Source organism: Pimephales promelas, chromosome 10 (assembly GCF_988280905.1).
Source record: "Pimephales promelas chromosome 10, fPimPro1.hap1.1, whole genome shotgun sequence".
Taxonomy (NCBI): domain Eukaryota; kingdom Metazoa; phylum Chordata; class Actinopteri; order Cypriniformes; family Leuciscidae; genus Pimephales; species Pimephales promelas.
In genome coordinates this window covers 6,763,402-6,782,077 of record NC_142778.1, presented here as the reverse complement: position 1 = coordinate 6,782,077, position 18,676 = coordinate 6,763,402, and the positions used below count along the sequence as shown (strand labels likewise).

Genomic DNA, 18,676 nt, shown 5'->3' with positions numbered 1-18,676 from the left:
GTCGATATCGATAATTATCACAATAAATGTCAAATGTTTATTTCTTTACAGTTTAAAGGCAGATTTTAGCTCCTAAGTGAAAGTTGAGCGTTAATTGTGGTTTCAAACTACTCTTTATTTTCACAACATATCATGACAAATAGGTGAACATTTCACAAATCTCAGGTGGAACCAGTGTTGGGTGTAACTAATTACTAAGTACTAAGTAATTAGTTAGTAATTACTAAGTAATTAGTTACTGTAGTTTAATTACTTTTCCCTTGAAAATGTAAAGTAAGGGATTACTCTTCATTTATCAGTAATTTAATTACTTCTGATGTAATTGAGGTAAATAGATCAATCCGATCTCACAGCGATTCGTATGCATTTTATGAGGTGTCTAAATTATACGACCGCACTTGTACAAATTCGTATGAATTATTGTAAAATATGTATGAAAAAAGTGTGAAATGTCATGAGATCAGACATACAGACAACAATAGTGGGTTTATGAACATCAAAATGTATTGTCTGATGTTAAAAAGAATGTTTTTATAATGTAACCTTCTCCACCTTGGTCTGTTTAGGGATAATTCATGCAATTTTATAGTATTTATGTGAAAGAATTAAAACAGATTCATGTCTATCCTTGTATTATTCAGCTGGTTGAGATTGATATGGGATTTTGAAAGTAATTAAAAGTAATTAAATACTTTTTAGAGAGAGTAATTAGTACAGTAATCTAATTACACTGTTGAAGAGGTAATTAGTAACTAGTAATTAATTACTTTTTTAGAGTAACTTACCCAACACTGGGTGGAACATTCACACATTTGTCATTTTTCCTTAACAAAACAAATATCTTAATAGAAAAATTAGTTTCTTATTTTCTACACGTGCTAATTGGGGATATTGTTTCATGTTTGGAAAGAGGTTTTCGTTGCCTGACTTCAATGGCACTTATTTTCAGCACAGTGTGCAGTGCAGGCTGTCAAATGTCAATTTTTACTTCCATTTGTAACCATTTATATACTCACAATTATTACTTTATGTCTCGCAAGTCAAAAACTCAGATTGCAAGAAAAAAAGTTAGAATTGCTAGAGACAAAGTCGTAATTATTGGAAATAAAAGCAACTGCGAGGGTGAAAAAAACCCCATGAAATTCAAAACAGAAAGTAGCAATTACCTTTTTTTATTCGTGGCAGAAACAAGCTCCCATATAAAAATGAATTCTTAAAGATTGCACTTACACACAGTAGGCATTACTAACATGTTATAATAAAGACTTAAAGCACTTTCCCTATGATTACATTTCTAGCTGACCTTTTGCTCATTGCGTTGAGTATTCGCAATGTGGTTTCGCATTCTGTTATCTATGCTAAAACACCCAAATTATTCTTATTCTGGAAGATTGTATACAGTCTGCTGGTCACACGAGTTGATTTTGCCTGTCCAGCTGCTGACAATTTCCTCTCTGCTTTTTTTCAAAACAGATTTGACACTAGCTTGATGTTTTTCTGAGGACGAGATATCAGAGTCTGTCTGCGACACCTGCTAGGCATTTAATGGAATGGAATGCAATCTATTAAGGGAGATAGAAATTTAATTAAAATGTAAGCCGGCGGAATTAAATCTTAGGCAATTTTAATAATTGACAAACACCTGTACTCTCCTCTCTTTTTGGCAGCGAATCTGTCCATCATGCCAAGTTTTGACTGATTTCCAGCCGCTTCTGAAATTATCACGTCCCTTGGCGGCACCTGAAATAAGATGCAGACGGATGATGGGAGAAAAAAGGCTGTACCTTCAAATTAAATACTTAAGCACACGCTTTTACTGCCATGACTGTGTAATTAACTCACTCTACTGTTTCTAGGAATTAAATTAACAACCCTTGAATCAACATTATTAGTGCTGGCTGAGATTTTTTTGCGTGGGGTTGATCAATAAATGGCCTTTTTGAAAAAGGAAAAAATCAGTTCTAGAAAATGAAGTGGAACGTGCATCTAAAAAAGGCTGTTGGGCGAAGGAGTGGCACCCATGGTGAAAATGAAATCTGCTGGCGGTCTGATATCAGCACGCTTGGTGTGTTGCGGCAGGCATTGAATAGGAAGTAGGGCAACTGTAATGGTCCAGTCCATTGCTCCTGGTGCCCGTTATACTTTTTCTCTCTCTGCACACACTAATGACTAGACGGGGCGAGCTGTTTAGTCATTCATCCTGTTTAATAAGCAGTACTCGGCCCAGCCGCTGTCTTCCACAACCACCCAGAGATGATTGCGCAGGCAGCACAGAAGCCAGTTCACGTGGCACGAATGCCAAAGCAGCACAGCATCTTCTCTAATACACGAATATATCGATTGGAGATGCAGAGCCAATTCGGTGGTTCTAAAGTGGTTAATCGGGACGCAGATAAACAGGGTGGAGCTTATACGGCTACATGGGACAGTGCCAGAGGGGACGGCACAGATGTATACAATGAGGAGGAGGCTATGCAATCTGTTTTCTGGGATTGACAATAGAATTAACTAACTCTTGACTCTTGATTTTGACACACTGTACTATACTGGAGTTGGTTTGTAAATAAATAATTTAAATTTACATTTATAAGTTAATTTGTGCTGTCACTATGTAATGAATATAAAATAATGCTTTCTAGTTGTATTTATTGTGGTGTTGTGGTCAAATTAAATAATTTACCCTACTGTGTTTTTGTGCCAGAGAAACTAATTGACTATTTTAACAACTCTGAAGAAGTAGAGTGCCAACTGCCAAGCCACCTGCTACTCAAAATTAAAAGCCCAAAACCAAAAAGTCAGATTGCAATTGTCATATTTTTTTGTCATATTTCTCAGTTCACATTCACGTCCTTATGAAACCTTTAAAAAAACCTTTCGTTTTAAAGTCTAAAAATGAAATAGATCAATAAATCAATATATTTCTATACACTCTCAAAAAAAAAAAGGTACAAAAGCTGTCACTGGGGCTGTACCCTTTGAAAAGGTACACTTTTGTACCTAAAGGCTGCATATTGGTACCTTAATGGTACATATAAACACCTAAAATGTACATATTAGCACCTAAAATGTACATATTAGCACCTAAACTGTACATATTAACACCTAAAATGTACATATTAACACCTAAAATGTACGTATTAGCACCTGAAATGTACATATTAGCACCTAAAATGTACGTATTAGCACCTGAAATGTACATATTAGCACCTAAAATGTACATATTAGTACCTAAAATGTACATATTAGCACCTGAATTGTACCTAAAATGTACATATTAGCACCTAAAATGTACATATTAGCACCTAAAATGTACATATTAGCACCTGAAATGTACATATTAGAACCTGAAATGTACATATTAGCACCTAAAATGTACGTATTAGCACCTGAAATGTACATATTAGCACCTAAAATGTACATATTAGTACCTAAAATGTACATATTAGCACCTGAATTGTACCTAAAATGTACATATTAGCACCTAAAATGTACATATTAGCACCTGAAATGTACATATTAGCACCTGAAATGTACATATTAGAACCTGAAATGTACATATTAGCACCTAAAATGTAAATATTGGCACCTAAAATGTACATATTAGCACTTGGAATGTACATTCAGTAATTAGCACCTAAAATGTACAGACGCACGCCTCCTAGTGGTCTAACCCTAACCCTATCCCAGACCTAAACCTACCTGCGTCATTTAACTGGTTGCCATGTGTGTCGGATTTAGACGCATGGTCAAAAGTATCAGTTAGATGACGCCCTAGGATGAGAATGCGTCGTTTATCAATGATGATTGGCACATGTTGCGTTTGTGTGTTATATAACCCACCCAAACACACAGCACTTGCAGAGTTCATTTGCATTTACAACAAACCGAGACACAAGGTCATGAACTGCCTGTGTTTAATAACCACACTGCAGCCTTCGCGATTTCATAACTGCACTAAGCCACATTGTCACCAATAAACGTACATTGAAAATGTAACTGAACTAGCAAGTAACACAGTGTCATTTACTCGCCAACGCACAAATTCACTTGCATTTAGTGCTTGGCGAGTGTTAATGTTGGACGTGTAGCCATTTTGAAAAGCAATAACGGCTTGTCAACAGGCATATGGTTTTAATCACTAATGAGGGAATAAGCAACGGCTAATAGCAAAGGTATGGGAGACAGACCTGAGAACTGAAGTATTGCTAATTTCATAAAGCTGCTCAGTCACCATTATGTCCTTGAGTAAGGTACTTGGGTTCCGGGGGGACAGTCCAATTAATGCGCTGCAAATCGTTTTGGTTTAAAAGCGTCTGCTAAATGATATGTAATTTAATATGATGTACTACAGCACCTGAAGCCCCTGTCAAGATACCTGTTAATATGCTGCTTAATGTTATACGGCAGTAAAGAATTAATGCTCGAGAATTCTCCAGTGCATTTAAAATAGTCCCCCTGTAAAGCAAACAGATTTAAAATGTGTTTAGAGCTCTAAGCAACGTTTCTAGTCCTGGTTTATGCATATTTTGCATGTTGTGAACTTGGTGGAGGCATATAATTGAACTGCATGTCATCGCCGAAGCCAAATTAAAACTACAATTATTCTGTAGTTACAGTAATAACTTTCTCAAGGGGTTATAAACTCAAGAAGTCATCATGGTAAAAATATTCCATTGCATTTGCAAGGAGCCTTATCATCTTTAATTTCTCACTAAGGTCCAGTTCTCCTAATATGAAATTGATTTGGTGACAGTTGGAGCCTGAGTAAATAAATGCAAGAATAACCGTCACTTCAGAGTACATCTGCTCCACAATTCCCCAGTTAATCTCACCTTTAAATGGCCTCATTTAGAAGTCTTTTTTTATTTTTTTAAAAATGTTTATGAGCAAAAATATTCCTGGCAGTGCACAGATCCAAAGGTGACGCTATTATACAAGCTACCGTACGTAAAACTGACTGAATGTTATAAAATTTCAGACAACAAACAGCTGTTCCAAAAACATCCGTTTCAGGGGAATAGCTTTTTAAATATTCAAGGTTAATGATCATTTTAATCTCTCTTATGTGTCTAAACTTAACATTATTAAATTCACATGGCAATGACAAACAACTGTAAAGCTTCCAAAAGGACAAAACATCATAACAGTATATTCAGTACAGTATAATATATGATTTCCGCGCTATATTCCATGCATGTCTTCTGAATTCATTGGATATGCTGTAGCTTTTCAATATTATTCTCCATTCCACATATTGGAAAATGACTGCCGTGTCATATTAGGTTACGACACATGCGAGATCCGATGGTGTTTTGGTGTCAATGACGTCGAATCTGGAACAGCACATGGATGTGTCATTTTTTCAGTTTGCACCTACATGAATAAACCGAGTAATAAAGTTAATAATTTTAGTGAAATAATCAGTGACTGACTGAATAATCAGTGACGGACTGATATAAGTTACCAACCCGATCTCACAGGAATTCGTACGAATTTTATAAGGTGGCTAATTCGTAACAATTCGTACGACCTCACTCGTACGAATTAGTACGATTTTTGCTAAATCGTACATATTTTACGTATTGGCCAAATCGTATGAATTCGTACGAATGACTTACCCCTGAACCCGCCCCTAAACCTACCCGTCACGTGGGTTTAGACAAATCGTACGAATTTGTACGAGTGAGGTCGTATGAATTAGTACGAATTAGCCACTTTTTCAATCACTCGTACGAATTCGTACGAATTGGTCGTGAGATAGCGTTGAAGTTACAGACAACTTCATAAGTCATCAATATCATTATTTGCTTACTTGCTAACTTTAGCCTACCTTTTTTTTTAGCATAATGTTTTCAGGCACCTAATTGCTTGTAATTTACAATTACATAGAAACATATTACAGTTTAAATTTACATTAAATGATACAAATATAATATATAATAAAAATACCAAAAATCAACAGAATGTCCAACAGGCTATACATATATGGCCTCAAAGCTGAGATTTCACAGGTTCTTTAATGGAAAGCAGTTGGCGTATTTCAAGAGCTGCTAACACAAATGCTTAAAGGGGTGAATTTCTTTCTTCTGTTGAACACAAGTTTTTTTGTGTTTTTTTTTTCCTACTGTGGAAGTGGCTACCATCAAGTGTTTGATTACCAACATTCTTTACAATATCTTCCTTTGTGTTCAACAGAAGAAAGAAATCTCATGCAGGTTTGGAAAAACTTGAGCGTGAGTAATTGATGATAGAATTTTTCATTTTTGGTGAACTATCCCTTTAATGCAAATCACAAGTGAGAACACACTTCCCATATAGACCTTATGGACCAGAGAAACGTGGGCGCCGTCATCTTTAGAATATTGGCCCTCATTTATCAAAAGTGCGTACACCACATTTCCAGCGTACACGTTGCGTACACTCAAAACCATGGTGAGTTTGAGATTTATCAATATGGACGTTGGCGTACGGCACGCTCGAATCCTACACCAGCTCAGGAGGTGGTGTACGCACGTTTTGAGTTAGTGAGGAAATGCGCAGAAAAATTCCTAACACCACAAAACGCACTGACAAACTAAAAGATATGATATATTATGACCCACTGTAAAACAAACAAACAAACAAAAAAAAAAACATAGAAATTATAAACTTCAGTATTTATTTTTGTGTAACGTGGACTTCAATGTTTAATTTGTGTGACTTTACCAAAGCATTTGATTTGTAGCCTAAGCATATATTCCTTCAGTTGCGAGCCCACTTTACCCTGACGTTTCAGGATTATCCCCGGCAGGTGCGCACGGACTGGGTTCGGTAGCCTAATGAAAGGCTTTCAATGACCAAAAAATAATTCAGACTGACAAAATAATAAAAAATACATTCTTCTTCTTTTAAATGATAATAATAATAGAAATAATAATAACGACATCCTTCTTCTAAATAACAATAAGCATCATTAATGCAAATCATAATAATAATAAGAATACTATTACAAATTGTCATGCAATTATTAATGTGAATGAATGGTACTTCACATCACATCATCATCATCACTATTATACATGTGACGTGATTCAAAATTGAATGCTAATTTCAAAAGACGTGCTGTAAAATAATGCATTGTGATAGGTCATTTCGGCTCCACGTCGGAGAAGTTTCTCTTCTTTGCCTTCTTCCGTGTGTCCATGGCGTAAAATAAGGGCGTGGGGGGAGCGGAGACTTGAATATTTAGGGGCGTGTTATTCTAATGATGATCGTTTTCGGCCGCGGGATTTATCAAGGGCAGGCATTGCGTACACCTGGATTTCAAAGGTACGCACATCTTCATAAATCAGGCGGTGAGAGGAGTGTAAGCATAATCTTACACCAAAATATACACCAGTTTCTACGCAAGATTGATAAATGAGGGCCAATGTCTTTGAACTTCCGGATCTGTATATTTCTATGGCATCGCTGTCGAGGAGTAATTAGCTGGTGAATTGGATTTACTTAATGTAGAGTTAACAAAAGTTATCATGAGCATTGTAATGTTTATCATAAGCATTGTAAAGCAGATGTCTTAACAAATGTCGAACGGGAATTTTTTGACGAGCAGTTCATTCAACGCATTCTCATCCTTTAACGTCATATAGAACGCTAGTGACAAAACGGCGCTATACTACGCACATGGCACCCGTTATCGTTAATATAACACGTGCTGTGAGGGCTAAGTTTAGGTGTGGGGTAGGGTGTACGTGTCATATTCACGCTAAAGGATTTATAACGTCTTGGGTTCGCGTGTTATATTAACGATAAAGGGAGCCATGTGCGTAGTATAGCGCCGTTTTTGCATATAGCGTTCTATATGACGTTAAAGGATGAGAACGGGCTGGTTCATTCATACCTATGCAAGATCGCTGTGGAAATACAGACCGGAAGTCAAAAGACAACGAGCGCAACGCTGAAATGGGGCGGGGCTACATAAGGTCTATATTTTGTTACGGCAATGTTCGTGCAATGAAACTTTGTCGTATTTTGGCGCAATTGGCCAAAAAACATATGCCAACATAAACAGGCTTTGTAATATGCCCTCCATCTACAAACCAACACACACACAAATGAATATGGATTTACAAATACTTCGTTTTCCTATTCAGCTTACATAATGTTAACAAATTGAAGGAAAGTACAGTAAAGCTTGCAAAGTATTAAAAAACGTCCAGCAGATCTGGACTTAACCTGCACCACTTCTTAATCCTTTTTTTCGACCAGCAGCATTGCCACAAAGCATATAATTCCATTAAGAATCGAGTTATTCATCTGTTCTTATAGGGGACTGTAAGTGTAGCTATCCTTCAACAGGCAATTGCAATGGTGGCAATCATGGCCGGATATAATTACCAACGCTCAAGTCAATTAGCTGCGTGAATCTATTTGGCCAGGAACTACAAGTCTTTTATGCCATATTCATTAGCATAGCAATAGTTCACAGTAGGGAGTCCATTGTGCATGCTGAGTGCAAACCTACCTCCCAGGATATGACCAGCTCATGCCTGCGGCCGTTCCCACCTCTCACGTTGGCAGGGGCTACTGACGGAACTGCAGATACAGAAATACTGCAATGTAATTATACAATTACACACATACAATGCATTCTATCATTCGTTTGTACTTTCTATCAGCTAAAACGTGTAAACATGTGAGTGAATCATTGCTTCTTAATGACTGCTAATGATTAATTAAGGCTGCTTTGACACGAGGAAAATTCACTCAATAGGTGTAACTCTAAAAACCACGACCAGTAAGTTAAGAAACATTGTAAAACTCATGAACGACATATGATAAACATAAACAAACAAAATGATAAATACAGAGCCGGAATAGTTTTATTTAATGTGTGTTTCTCATTTAACCTCATAAACGGATATATAATTCTAAATGTTAAAAAAAAACATAGGCACATCGGAAAAACACACTCATAGGGGCAGATTTACTATACAAGGCAAATTAGCATGAGAGCGCAATTGCAAAACAGCGCCAATGGGAGTGGAAAGTGAATTAAAGTAAATAAATACAACACGTAAAGAACTCAGACACAGTCAGATCTTGTCCATAATGACCAACACAATCTACCAGTTAGCATCTGGTCTAAGACATGCTTTTTTTTTTGGTAAATAATGGTGCAAACACCAGTACATAAAAACCTTAGTAAATCACCTTGTGTGATTCATTTAAATACTCTCCTCCCCATATTTTTTTAATCTGAAAGGGAAACTCCAGCAAATGCATCTGCAATAAGGTCAGCTGCAAAAATAGCCAATGCGTTCTCATCCTAGGGCGTTCTTTTGACAATGCGCATACATCCAACGCACATGGCACCCTTTAGGTTATGAGTAACCCTTTTGGTTATGAGTAGGTTTAGGTCTTGGGTAGGATTAGGGTTAGACCACTAGGAGGCGTCTTCTGGCCCATATATATCTGCGTCACTTATTGACGCTAAAGGGTGCCATATGTGCGTTGGATGTATACGTGTTGTCAAAAGCGTCAGTATATGACGCCTTGGGATGAAAACGGGCTGAAATAACTGTGGTCATGACTTTTCAGGGCTAGATTTTCACTGAGCGTCTTTAATAAATCCTGACAGTAGTTATCTTGACGCCAAAAGAGGGTTTGCGCTGGAGCAACCGTTAGTAAATCTAGCCCTAAGGCCACGTCCACACTACTGCGTTTTCGTTTAAAAATGGATAATTAAAACTAATACGATATCCGTCCACACCGGCGTTTTGTCTGCGTATTAGAATTGATCTCCGTCCACATTAAAACGACTGAAAACGCGGATCACGTGACCATTCACTAACACTGGGCATGCGCGCGCCGGTGTAAACAGTGGTTGGCGAATCAGGGAAGAACACGTCATGACTGATGACACCCAATCATAGAGCCGAGCGTGAGCCTCTGCGTCATCGTTTGTAAACTCCTCCGTTTCGTCTCGTCCACACTAAAACGCCCTCCGGAGATTCAAACCGCAAAACGCAGCTGCAGCGTTTCTAAACTTCTCTGTTTTGGGTCTTCGTTTTTCCCGTTTTAGTGTGGACGGGAGGTGCAAACATAGCAAAAGGTCTCCGTTTTTTAAACGAAAACGTAGTAGTGTGGACGGGGCCCAAGGCTACACATACAATTCACAGAAGTTTCCATCTGAAATTAACAGTGGTGACAATAAAACACCAACAACTTGTATTCCTTTTCACACAAATTATTCTTACAGGGGCAGGTTATTAATTAATGAAGTCTTTAGTTTCGCATGCTTCCATGCACAATATTATGTTATGACCTCAAAGCACTTTTCATAGTGCATGATTTGTAAATGTGAACATTTTTGCACCTCAAAACCAAATCCATATGGCTTTTTTGATTTAGTAAACTTGCTTGGTAGCTCACCTGGTACAGTAGTCAATGATGTGGAGGACATTCCCATGAAAAGTGAGTAACAATACATAGGCTCAAACACTAGAAGCAAGGTTGCTTCAGCAAATGCCTTTTTTATTTCACTTTTGCCTTTGCTAACACTATCGTTTAGGTTCAGGGTAGGGTTTAGTGTATACTGTAGGTACGTTACGTTCAAGCGTGACCGTGTATTAACCTTTCGGTACCACTCACCAGACATTTCATTTCCAAACTGCCTCAATACGTACAATATCCAATATAACGTTCACGTTCATCTGTTTTGGATAAAACTATACACTCTTTAAGTTGAACTCCCTGGACATTTCACATTGAAAGTGTCACGAAATGTGCCAGGAGCAACATAATATCAATTTGCAGAAATGTTGCCACAGGCCCTTTTTTTGGAGCCTGGATTGAAATAATAATTTGATAATTTGATATAATAATTTGAATAATCTTTCCCTTTAAACGCTTCGGCCAGGCACAGAATTTAAAGTCCACAGTTTTCCAGTGAAATTGGGCTACTTTTCAGTTGTTGCCATGGGTAAAACATTTTTTCCTGGGTTGATTTCCACTCGATTTCGGCGTTCCAACACCCAATACGCCCAATACGTAAAAGCCCAATACGTAAAAGCTCAGTGGAGAATTCGGTAGCCCAACAGAGAAAATCGCATTGGGATATTTTTGACTGGCCATTAAGATACTATTATTGCACAGACCTAGCGACCCTAGTCAGACCTTAATTTACAGTAGCACCTCATTGCAGTACACAAGATCCAGGGGGCGGAGTCGGATCCAGACCTGACGGGTGGAGTTGGGTAGGTTTAGGGGTGGGTTTAGGATCAGGGGGTGGAGCTGGGTAGGTTTAGGTATATGTAAGGTGGGAGGAGCTGGATCTGGATCAGACTCCTGACTGTGGATTTCATGTTCTGCAGTGAGGACCATCTTAGGTCACTATTTATGGAAAATCTTGCCCTGTGGTGTAGCTCTCAGACATCACTCATCCTGCATATTTTAATTACTGTTTCGCATTTACAATTGAGGCACGAGAACCAATGGTGTAGTGGCATCATTGATATCAAACCTGGTGTAACATATTGAGATGTCTTTTATAATCTAAACAAATGATTATCAGAAAATAACCTAAATTATTTATAATTGTGTTTTGTAAAAAAAAAAAAAAAAAAAAAAAAAAATTCGAAGCTCAACAGCTGTAACAACCATGAAATGTTATTGTATGGAAAAGTGCTACATGAATATTTTTCAAAGATTCTTGTTTTAGGCTAAAAAAAAAACAAAAAAACACAGCACATGGGTTTGGGATGACATAAGTGAGAGTAAATAATGACAGAACTATTCCTTTAAGAAAAAAACAAAAAATAATAAAAAAAATAACTGTGGCGTATGATGACAACAGCAATAATTCAACTGGCTTTAAACAATGCTAAAAATAGCATCATGTTTGTATATTGGGACATTTTGTTGCTGCATAATCGAACAAGCCTGCCGAACGTTTTTTTGAACCAAAGAGTGTTGAAGAGAGGGTTTTGTTCTCCGTCAATAGAGAATTCTACAGCCTCTTTGCCTGGGGGCACAAGTGACTTTCTGCTTCAGCTCAAACACAAAAACTTGTTTAAATTCATGTAAGCGGCTTATTTTCCACTTCTCCTCCAATTAAAATAGAACCAGGGTCACCCTGTATATTCAAACGGGTGACGGCAGTCGTAAAAATGTGTCACAACACGCAGCAACACGATCCCTCGAGTGGAGGATAAACGAGGCTTGAGAGAAAACTGTTTGTTTATTTAGATTTCTGTTCTGTTGGAGGACATTTAGCTTAGTGACATTCACGGGTGAGTGAACCAATGACAAATACCTGCTTCCTTAGTGCGGACCGCTCTGGAGGGGGCGCTCGGGTCGCCTGTGCCGATGCCGTTCGTGGCCACCACCCGAAATTCGTACTCCACCCAGGGGTTGAGCTCCACTGCCATGGCGGACTCCATGCTTCCTGTCACTGGGTCTGGATCTGAGTAGAGCACCAATACACGTGAGGAATCAGTACAGCTTGAAAACACAAGCATTGTGACTAAATCCTTGTAGACTTTTCAAAGCAATGTGGACTGATAGATACAGTATGCACATATAAAGTATGAAATACATGTGACAATGCAACAATTGCACTACAATTAAGCAATTAAGTTTAAGCAATTGTGTTGTAATAACTTACAATTAAGTTATTAAGTGATTTTGGGGTGAAAGTTCTTCGAAATTTCTTAACGGTTTTAAGTGAGATTAATTAAAATACTAACAGAAAAGTATCATGGAGTTTTTTTTTTTTTGGGGTGGTCGGGGGGTGTACCATGTTAACCATGCAGAGCAACAACTCTGTTCCAAAACCTGGTAAACTGCTTTATTTTCTACTTTCTACTTACATAGATGGCTTCAACACAACAATGATGTAATAAAAACAGAACATTTTTTCATTCGTGTTTTTGGGAAGTTTTGTATACAGACAATAATGTTGTCAAATGATCCCTGTTCATACAGATCCCGAAAAATGACAGAAAAAAAAAACAAAAAAAAAACAACAAAACGCTGTATTCTGCTGTCAGGCCAGTAGTTGGCGATATGACATTAATGCGATTAGTCGTGATAGTTTGACAGCACTATTATAATATATATATAAATATATACATGCATGCATAGGTATTTATATATACAAAATAATTATATACAGCACACACAAATATATTTTATAAACACAGACTTTTATTTTGGATGTGATTAATCGCAATTCATTTTTGCACAGCCCTAATATATATATATATATATATATATATATATGGAAAGAATTTAAAGTACATGTATAATGAATATTTCACTCCTTTTGGAACATTCTATCTATCTGTTTTCTGTGTGTCTGTCACAATGCAATGCATTCTGGGATTGCCATCTCTAAGAACACATACCATGTTCATTATTTAGACAGAATAAATAATTATGCGGCCTGTGTTTTTTTGGAAATGCAGCTTATGTAGGCAGCTCACTAAGATGTGGAATGGAGCCAACATCTAGTTTTGGAACATCATTGATTGATTTTTGAACAACCTAAAAATCAATATTGTTTTTCTTTTTTGTTGTATTTTTTATCCACCAAATCATAAACCCATGCACTTCTACAACAAAGAGGAATACTTCTAATATACAGAACAATTTCAACAGCAGAACCTGTCACAGATGCATAAACTGTCCATCTAAAAACTCGAATTTAAGATTGATGGTCATGCCCTTGTAAAAAAAAGAAGAAAAAAAAAAGAAGTGTAATTAATTATATTGACTCTGCACTTGTAGTGTACTTCAAAAAATGACCCGCATATAATATAATATTATACACTTCTAGAGTTTGTTGTAGTAATTCAAATTAAATGTTTTACTCCAAAGAATAAGTCATTATTTTATGAAATTTTGTCGTGCTTATAATAATACGCTTACTGCATGGACTAACAAGTGTATCATTGGATATTAGATTTTAAGTGAATATATTTTTAAATTTCAACTTTTGTGTTTAAAGATACATTTAAATACATGACATACTGTACAAATGGCATGGTGTATTTTAGTTTAACAAATGCTTGTCAGTACTTTTTGGCAGTACACTTTAACCATATTTAAAAAAAAAAAACTCAATAGAATTATGAAATTGCATATAAATACGTACTTAACTGCATCAATAAAAGCACTCTAAAGACCAGCTAATTGCATTTGAAATGTTTCCGTTGCTTCTAGTAAAGTAAGTTTGTAATTTTGATTTCACTCATGGTTTGCTCTAGTCGATACATAAGAGACAACAGACACAAGATTGTGTTTGCCCAGAGGACACTCCTCATTCTACACACCTCATTTCAGTGCAGACACACACTTGGCTGAGGACCAAACCTCTGGGCTTACTTCTGTCTACAGTTAACGGCTGTACATAACCTGTGGGACCAGAGCCTCGCTCCAGGCGTGAGGCAGCGAAATGAAAAACTCCCAGATGCTCTCCGCAAATTCTCTCTCTTTCCCCCCTGGCTTACCCTGCCTTATCTCAGCGTTTCTCTTCTTCACCCTTTCTACACTTTCTTTCTTCAGTATTTTATTTTTTTTCTCCCTCTTTGACCACACATGCCTTGATTTGAGTGTTTCCATTTCTGTGCTTTACTGGCATGTCAAAACAACAACAACAACAACAACAACAACAACAACAACAACTTTGCATTCATATTGCCACTGGCTCCTGGGCTTTTAAAAGATCACTTTTTCAAATTATGAGAATCCCGACAGGTGCAAAACAACAACATTGGCTTGACCAATGGTGTAACTTTGGGGTGGGTCTGTATGTTTGTCTGACCAATGACAGGAAACCTGTTTAAAAATTGTCATAAGGTTCCCTTTCTGTTTTATATTCTATTATACTGTTTTCCTATTCAAGCTATCAGTCCGTCCATCCATCCATCCATCCATCCATCCATCCATAACATGCAATTTCTTAAAAATACATTAAATTTACAGGAAAAAAAAACAAAAAACAGGCAACTGTAACAGTTTTCCTGTTAAAAATACGGTAGCAACATTTTAGGTTTTACAGAATTTTAACTGTATATAATTTTAAAACAAATAAACCATATTTTCATTATGTGATATAATATTAATTTATTGACCTTTCGAAGTATTAATATCAGTTTTTTTTCCATAGTAATACACTGACAGCCAACAATTATAGCCATGATGAAAGTCAAATGATCAATCAAATCTCATCATAAGCAGCTCTTCCACAAGATAATTAACACTTATATATGGAAGCTGCACAGTGTCATTCACACAAACATTAAACACCATCATGGACATGTTAAAATTAAAAAAAAGCTTAATTTTAACAACATTAACTATAACATAAAACCCTAATGTGCATGTGCATTACTGATTATATATATATATATATATATATATATATATATATATAAGCTAAGAAAATTATGAAGAAACAGTAAAAAAATACATTAAACATTAAATGTGAAATGTCACGCAGGGAATTGTGGGAATGTCAATTTACATTTTTCACTGTAAATTATACAATGACTTGTTCTATTTCACATCCAAAAACTGTAAATTAAATGGTATTTTACAGTAAAATTACATTAAATGTACCATTATATGTAATCACAGTTATTTACCGTATACAGTAAGGAAACATTCTGTTAACCAATGAAAAGTTTTTCAATGTAGCATTTTTACAGTCTTTTACCATTAAAATCACAATCATTTTTTACAGTGGTTAAAAAACAGCAAACTAACCCCCCCCAGTGTTAAATCAACACTGACAGTGTATACAATCCGTGTTGATTATAAACACTGGTAATGTAAATTTAACACTGGGGGTTATACTAATGTTGAAATGATTATCATTTGTTATGAAATGTTAATTCGGACGCGTTTCAGAATGAACTTCAGTGACAGGAAAAAGGCAAAACGCGCATCATGTTTATTTTTCTTTACTTGACAAAAAGCAAAACTTTGTTTTTATTGTGAGTATGCACAAAAAAAAGACAATTAAACACTTGTTAGAAACCCAGTCATACTACTGAATGGTCGTGCAACACTCTCTCATTTTCCCCTGAGACGACAGAAATCCGCTATTTACCTTTTTCACTTCCTTCTATAATGGCGTAAAAATCGTCATTTTATATCATTGTAGGAGGAAGTGTAAGAGGAGGGATTTCTGTAAAGACTACAAGCACTAGTCCCCACCTTTTCAAACCAAATGCGCCACCAGACCCATCACATCAGTGCCAGTGTGTTTGATTTCAACTTGAAACTTTTTGAAAATATGGACTAAGGTACTGTATTAAAGTATCTTTGCAAATAACATAAAATACCTATGTATTAACAATGAGACCAGGCTGGACTTTTGCAACTGCTATCCGTGCAGTTGCAAACGTCAAACTCTTCTAGTTTCATCCCCAACGGACTTTGCTGCTCATGTTGCCTCAAATCTCCATTGGAAATGAATGACTATATTTTGAATGAATGCTCCTTCAGGCCTACTCCTTTTCTAGAGGTAGGCACAGTAAAGAACTTTAAGTGGTAACAGTGTTTAAACACTACAAAGTAAACGTTTTCATCTACCTCTTTGTTCTAATCTGAATAAATTCAACACAAAACATTGTGTGCACACTACTTTGTGTGCCTTATCTCTCTTACTCTCATCCGTGTAGAATGTTCAAACTGAAAAGAACAATTATCAAGACTACAAAAGTCCATTAAACTTCGCTATTATTCAGAGATGAATGCTAATGTTTGAATAGATGACACAAAAAGCTGTTGTCTTTGGATAATGGCAGAAAATTACAAACGGTATTGTTGTCAGGGTACCCAAAATGAAGCCGTTTAACTCCTGATATTGACTGAAAAATATACTGAGTCTTATTTATCTGACAAATTACTTAGAGAGAGCTGGATAATTGGGTGAATTTAAAAAGCATGTCACAAACGTCTCTAGATGTTATAAAATATTTTGTAGAACGATGTTGTTATTCATATTCATTGTGTAATTTTTTTTAATTTTTTTTTTATTTTGGGATAAAAAATGAACCAATTCAAGCTGATGTTATGCTTTATAACTTTTAGAACTCTTTAGAAAGACAGTAACTTTATCGTGCACTTTCGACTTTACAATTATTATTTATTTGCATAAGTTACAGTGTGACACTGAGCTGATGTTATGTAGATCTATTGTTTACATTAAATGTGTGCTTTAATAATAGGGTAATCATCGTAGGTCATGTGTATAAACACCTGTGTTTCGCTTCAAATGGTGTCTTCGACCATGGTATTCTGTGAAAATTAAGACCATCTTTTTTTGGCATTCTGATTCTGACATCCACGTGCACAACAAATATATATTTTTTTGAATAAGAATTTTTCTTATTCTTTGGATTTCACCCGTTTTCCTCCAACAGACATGTAATCTCGATGTATTTTTAGTGTTGGTTTACAGCTTTGTTTGAGCAATAAATTGCTAAAATTGTGTAATAAAGATAATTTGACCTGCTCTTTCTAAAGTGAAAAGCATTTTCACATTAATTATTCATTTGAATGGCACTCATTGAGTGATGTTCAAGTTCATTCACTAGAATAGTTGTATACAATAGTTTCTGGTATGTTCATGCTTCACTACCGCAAAATAATGCTTAATATTCCTTTATATATTCAGTTAATCATTAACTACAGGTGTGGTAATGATTAACTACCACATGATAGACCCTTAAAATAACTACCGAACTCACTACACAATGTATTAACAATGTAAAGACTTAAACTAAAATCTAATAGCTTATTAATGATTTTATAAGTCACTGTATGCTAATTATAAAGTGTTTCCAAAAAAAGGTAACCTACAACTGACCTTCAAATTAATTTGCCATTAGATTTCAGCCAGTGACATTTACAAAAGCACAACAGACATTTAATACAGCCCCACTGTGCTCTTGCCACACATCCTTACAAACAGATGGGAGGAAAAGTCAACTCCCAGAGCTTGAGTCTGCATTCAGAGACACAGTTAGCAGTCATATGCTGAACACTTTGGAGTGAGATCTTATATAACAAGAAATATAGAAGTACTTGAGTCACTGACCATTAAAACTTAAACCTAATGAGCTAGATCAATCGTACTCCAATTGTAATATATAGACATACTTGTATATTACTATAGCATTTGGTTATGATTTGAATTGCATCACGTCATTTGCATCACTTAAGCATAAACTGTGACATTAACATGTATGGAAGTGATTACCGGTTTTCACTGTTTGCCAGCCCAGAGAGACCGGGCTACGTGCCTGTACATTGTAGGTGGTGATTGGACTGTGGTTGTCAACACCGTGGCTCCATGACAACGTCGCAGTGGTATCGGTGATCTCCTCTACAATCACCACTCCCGGAGGTCCAGGAGGGCCTGAAAGAAAGAAAAAAAAAATACTGAGTCAGTCATATCTACAATAAAAGATATGTTTGACAGACTTTCCCACATTTTTTCCCCCTTACATGATTAGTTCTTCTACTGTTTAACAATTGGTTGGACTTAGGGAATCAATTGGTTTAAATCTTATCTTTCTGATAGAACATTTTCTGTGGAGGTTAGGAATTTTTTTCCCTCTTCTGTACCATTAACTTGTGGTGCGCCACATGGGTCTATGTTGGGCCCGCTGTTGTTTTTGCT

The 18,676-nt window shown here is 36.3% G+C and overlaps 1 protein-coding gene across 5 annotated transcripts in view; it reads right to left on the bottom strand.

The window, feature by feature from the left end:
• cntn5 (contactin 5) overlaps positions 1-18,676 on the bottom strand; it is a 347,671-nt gene that overhangs the window by 16,150 nt on the left and 312,845 nt on the right. For all 5 annotated transcript variants that reach the window (XM_089135349.1, XM_089135350.1, XM_089135353.1 and 2 more), the window contains 3 exons: positions 18,254-18,412; positions 12,296-12,445; positions 8,504-8,574 (listed from right to left, as the gene is read on the bottom strand). In XM_089135349.1, the coding sequence (XP_088991475.1) occupies positions 8,504-8,574; positions 12,296-12,445; positions 18,254-18,412 (380 nt within the window). The remainder of the gene's footprint in view (positions 1-8,503; positions 8,575-12,295; positions 12,446-18,253; positions 18,413-18,676) is intronic.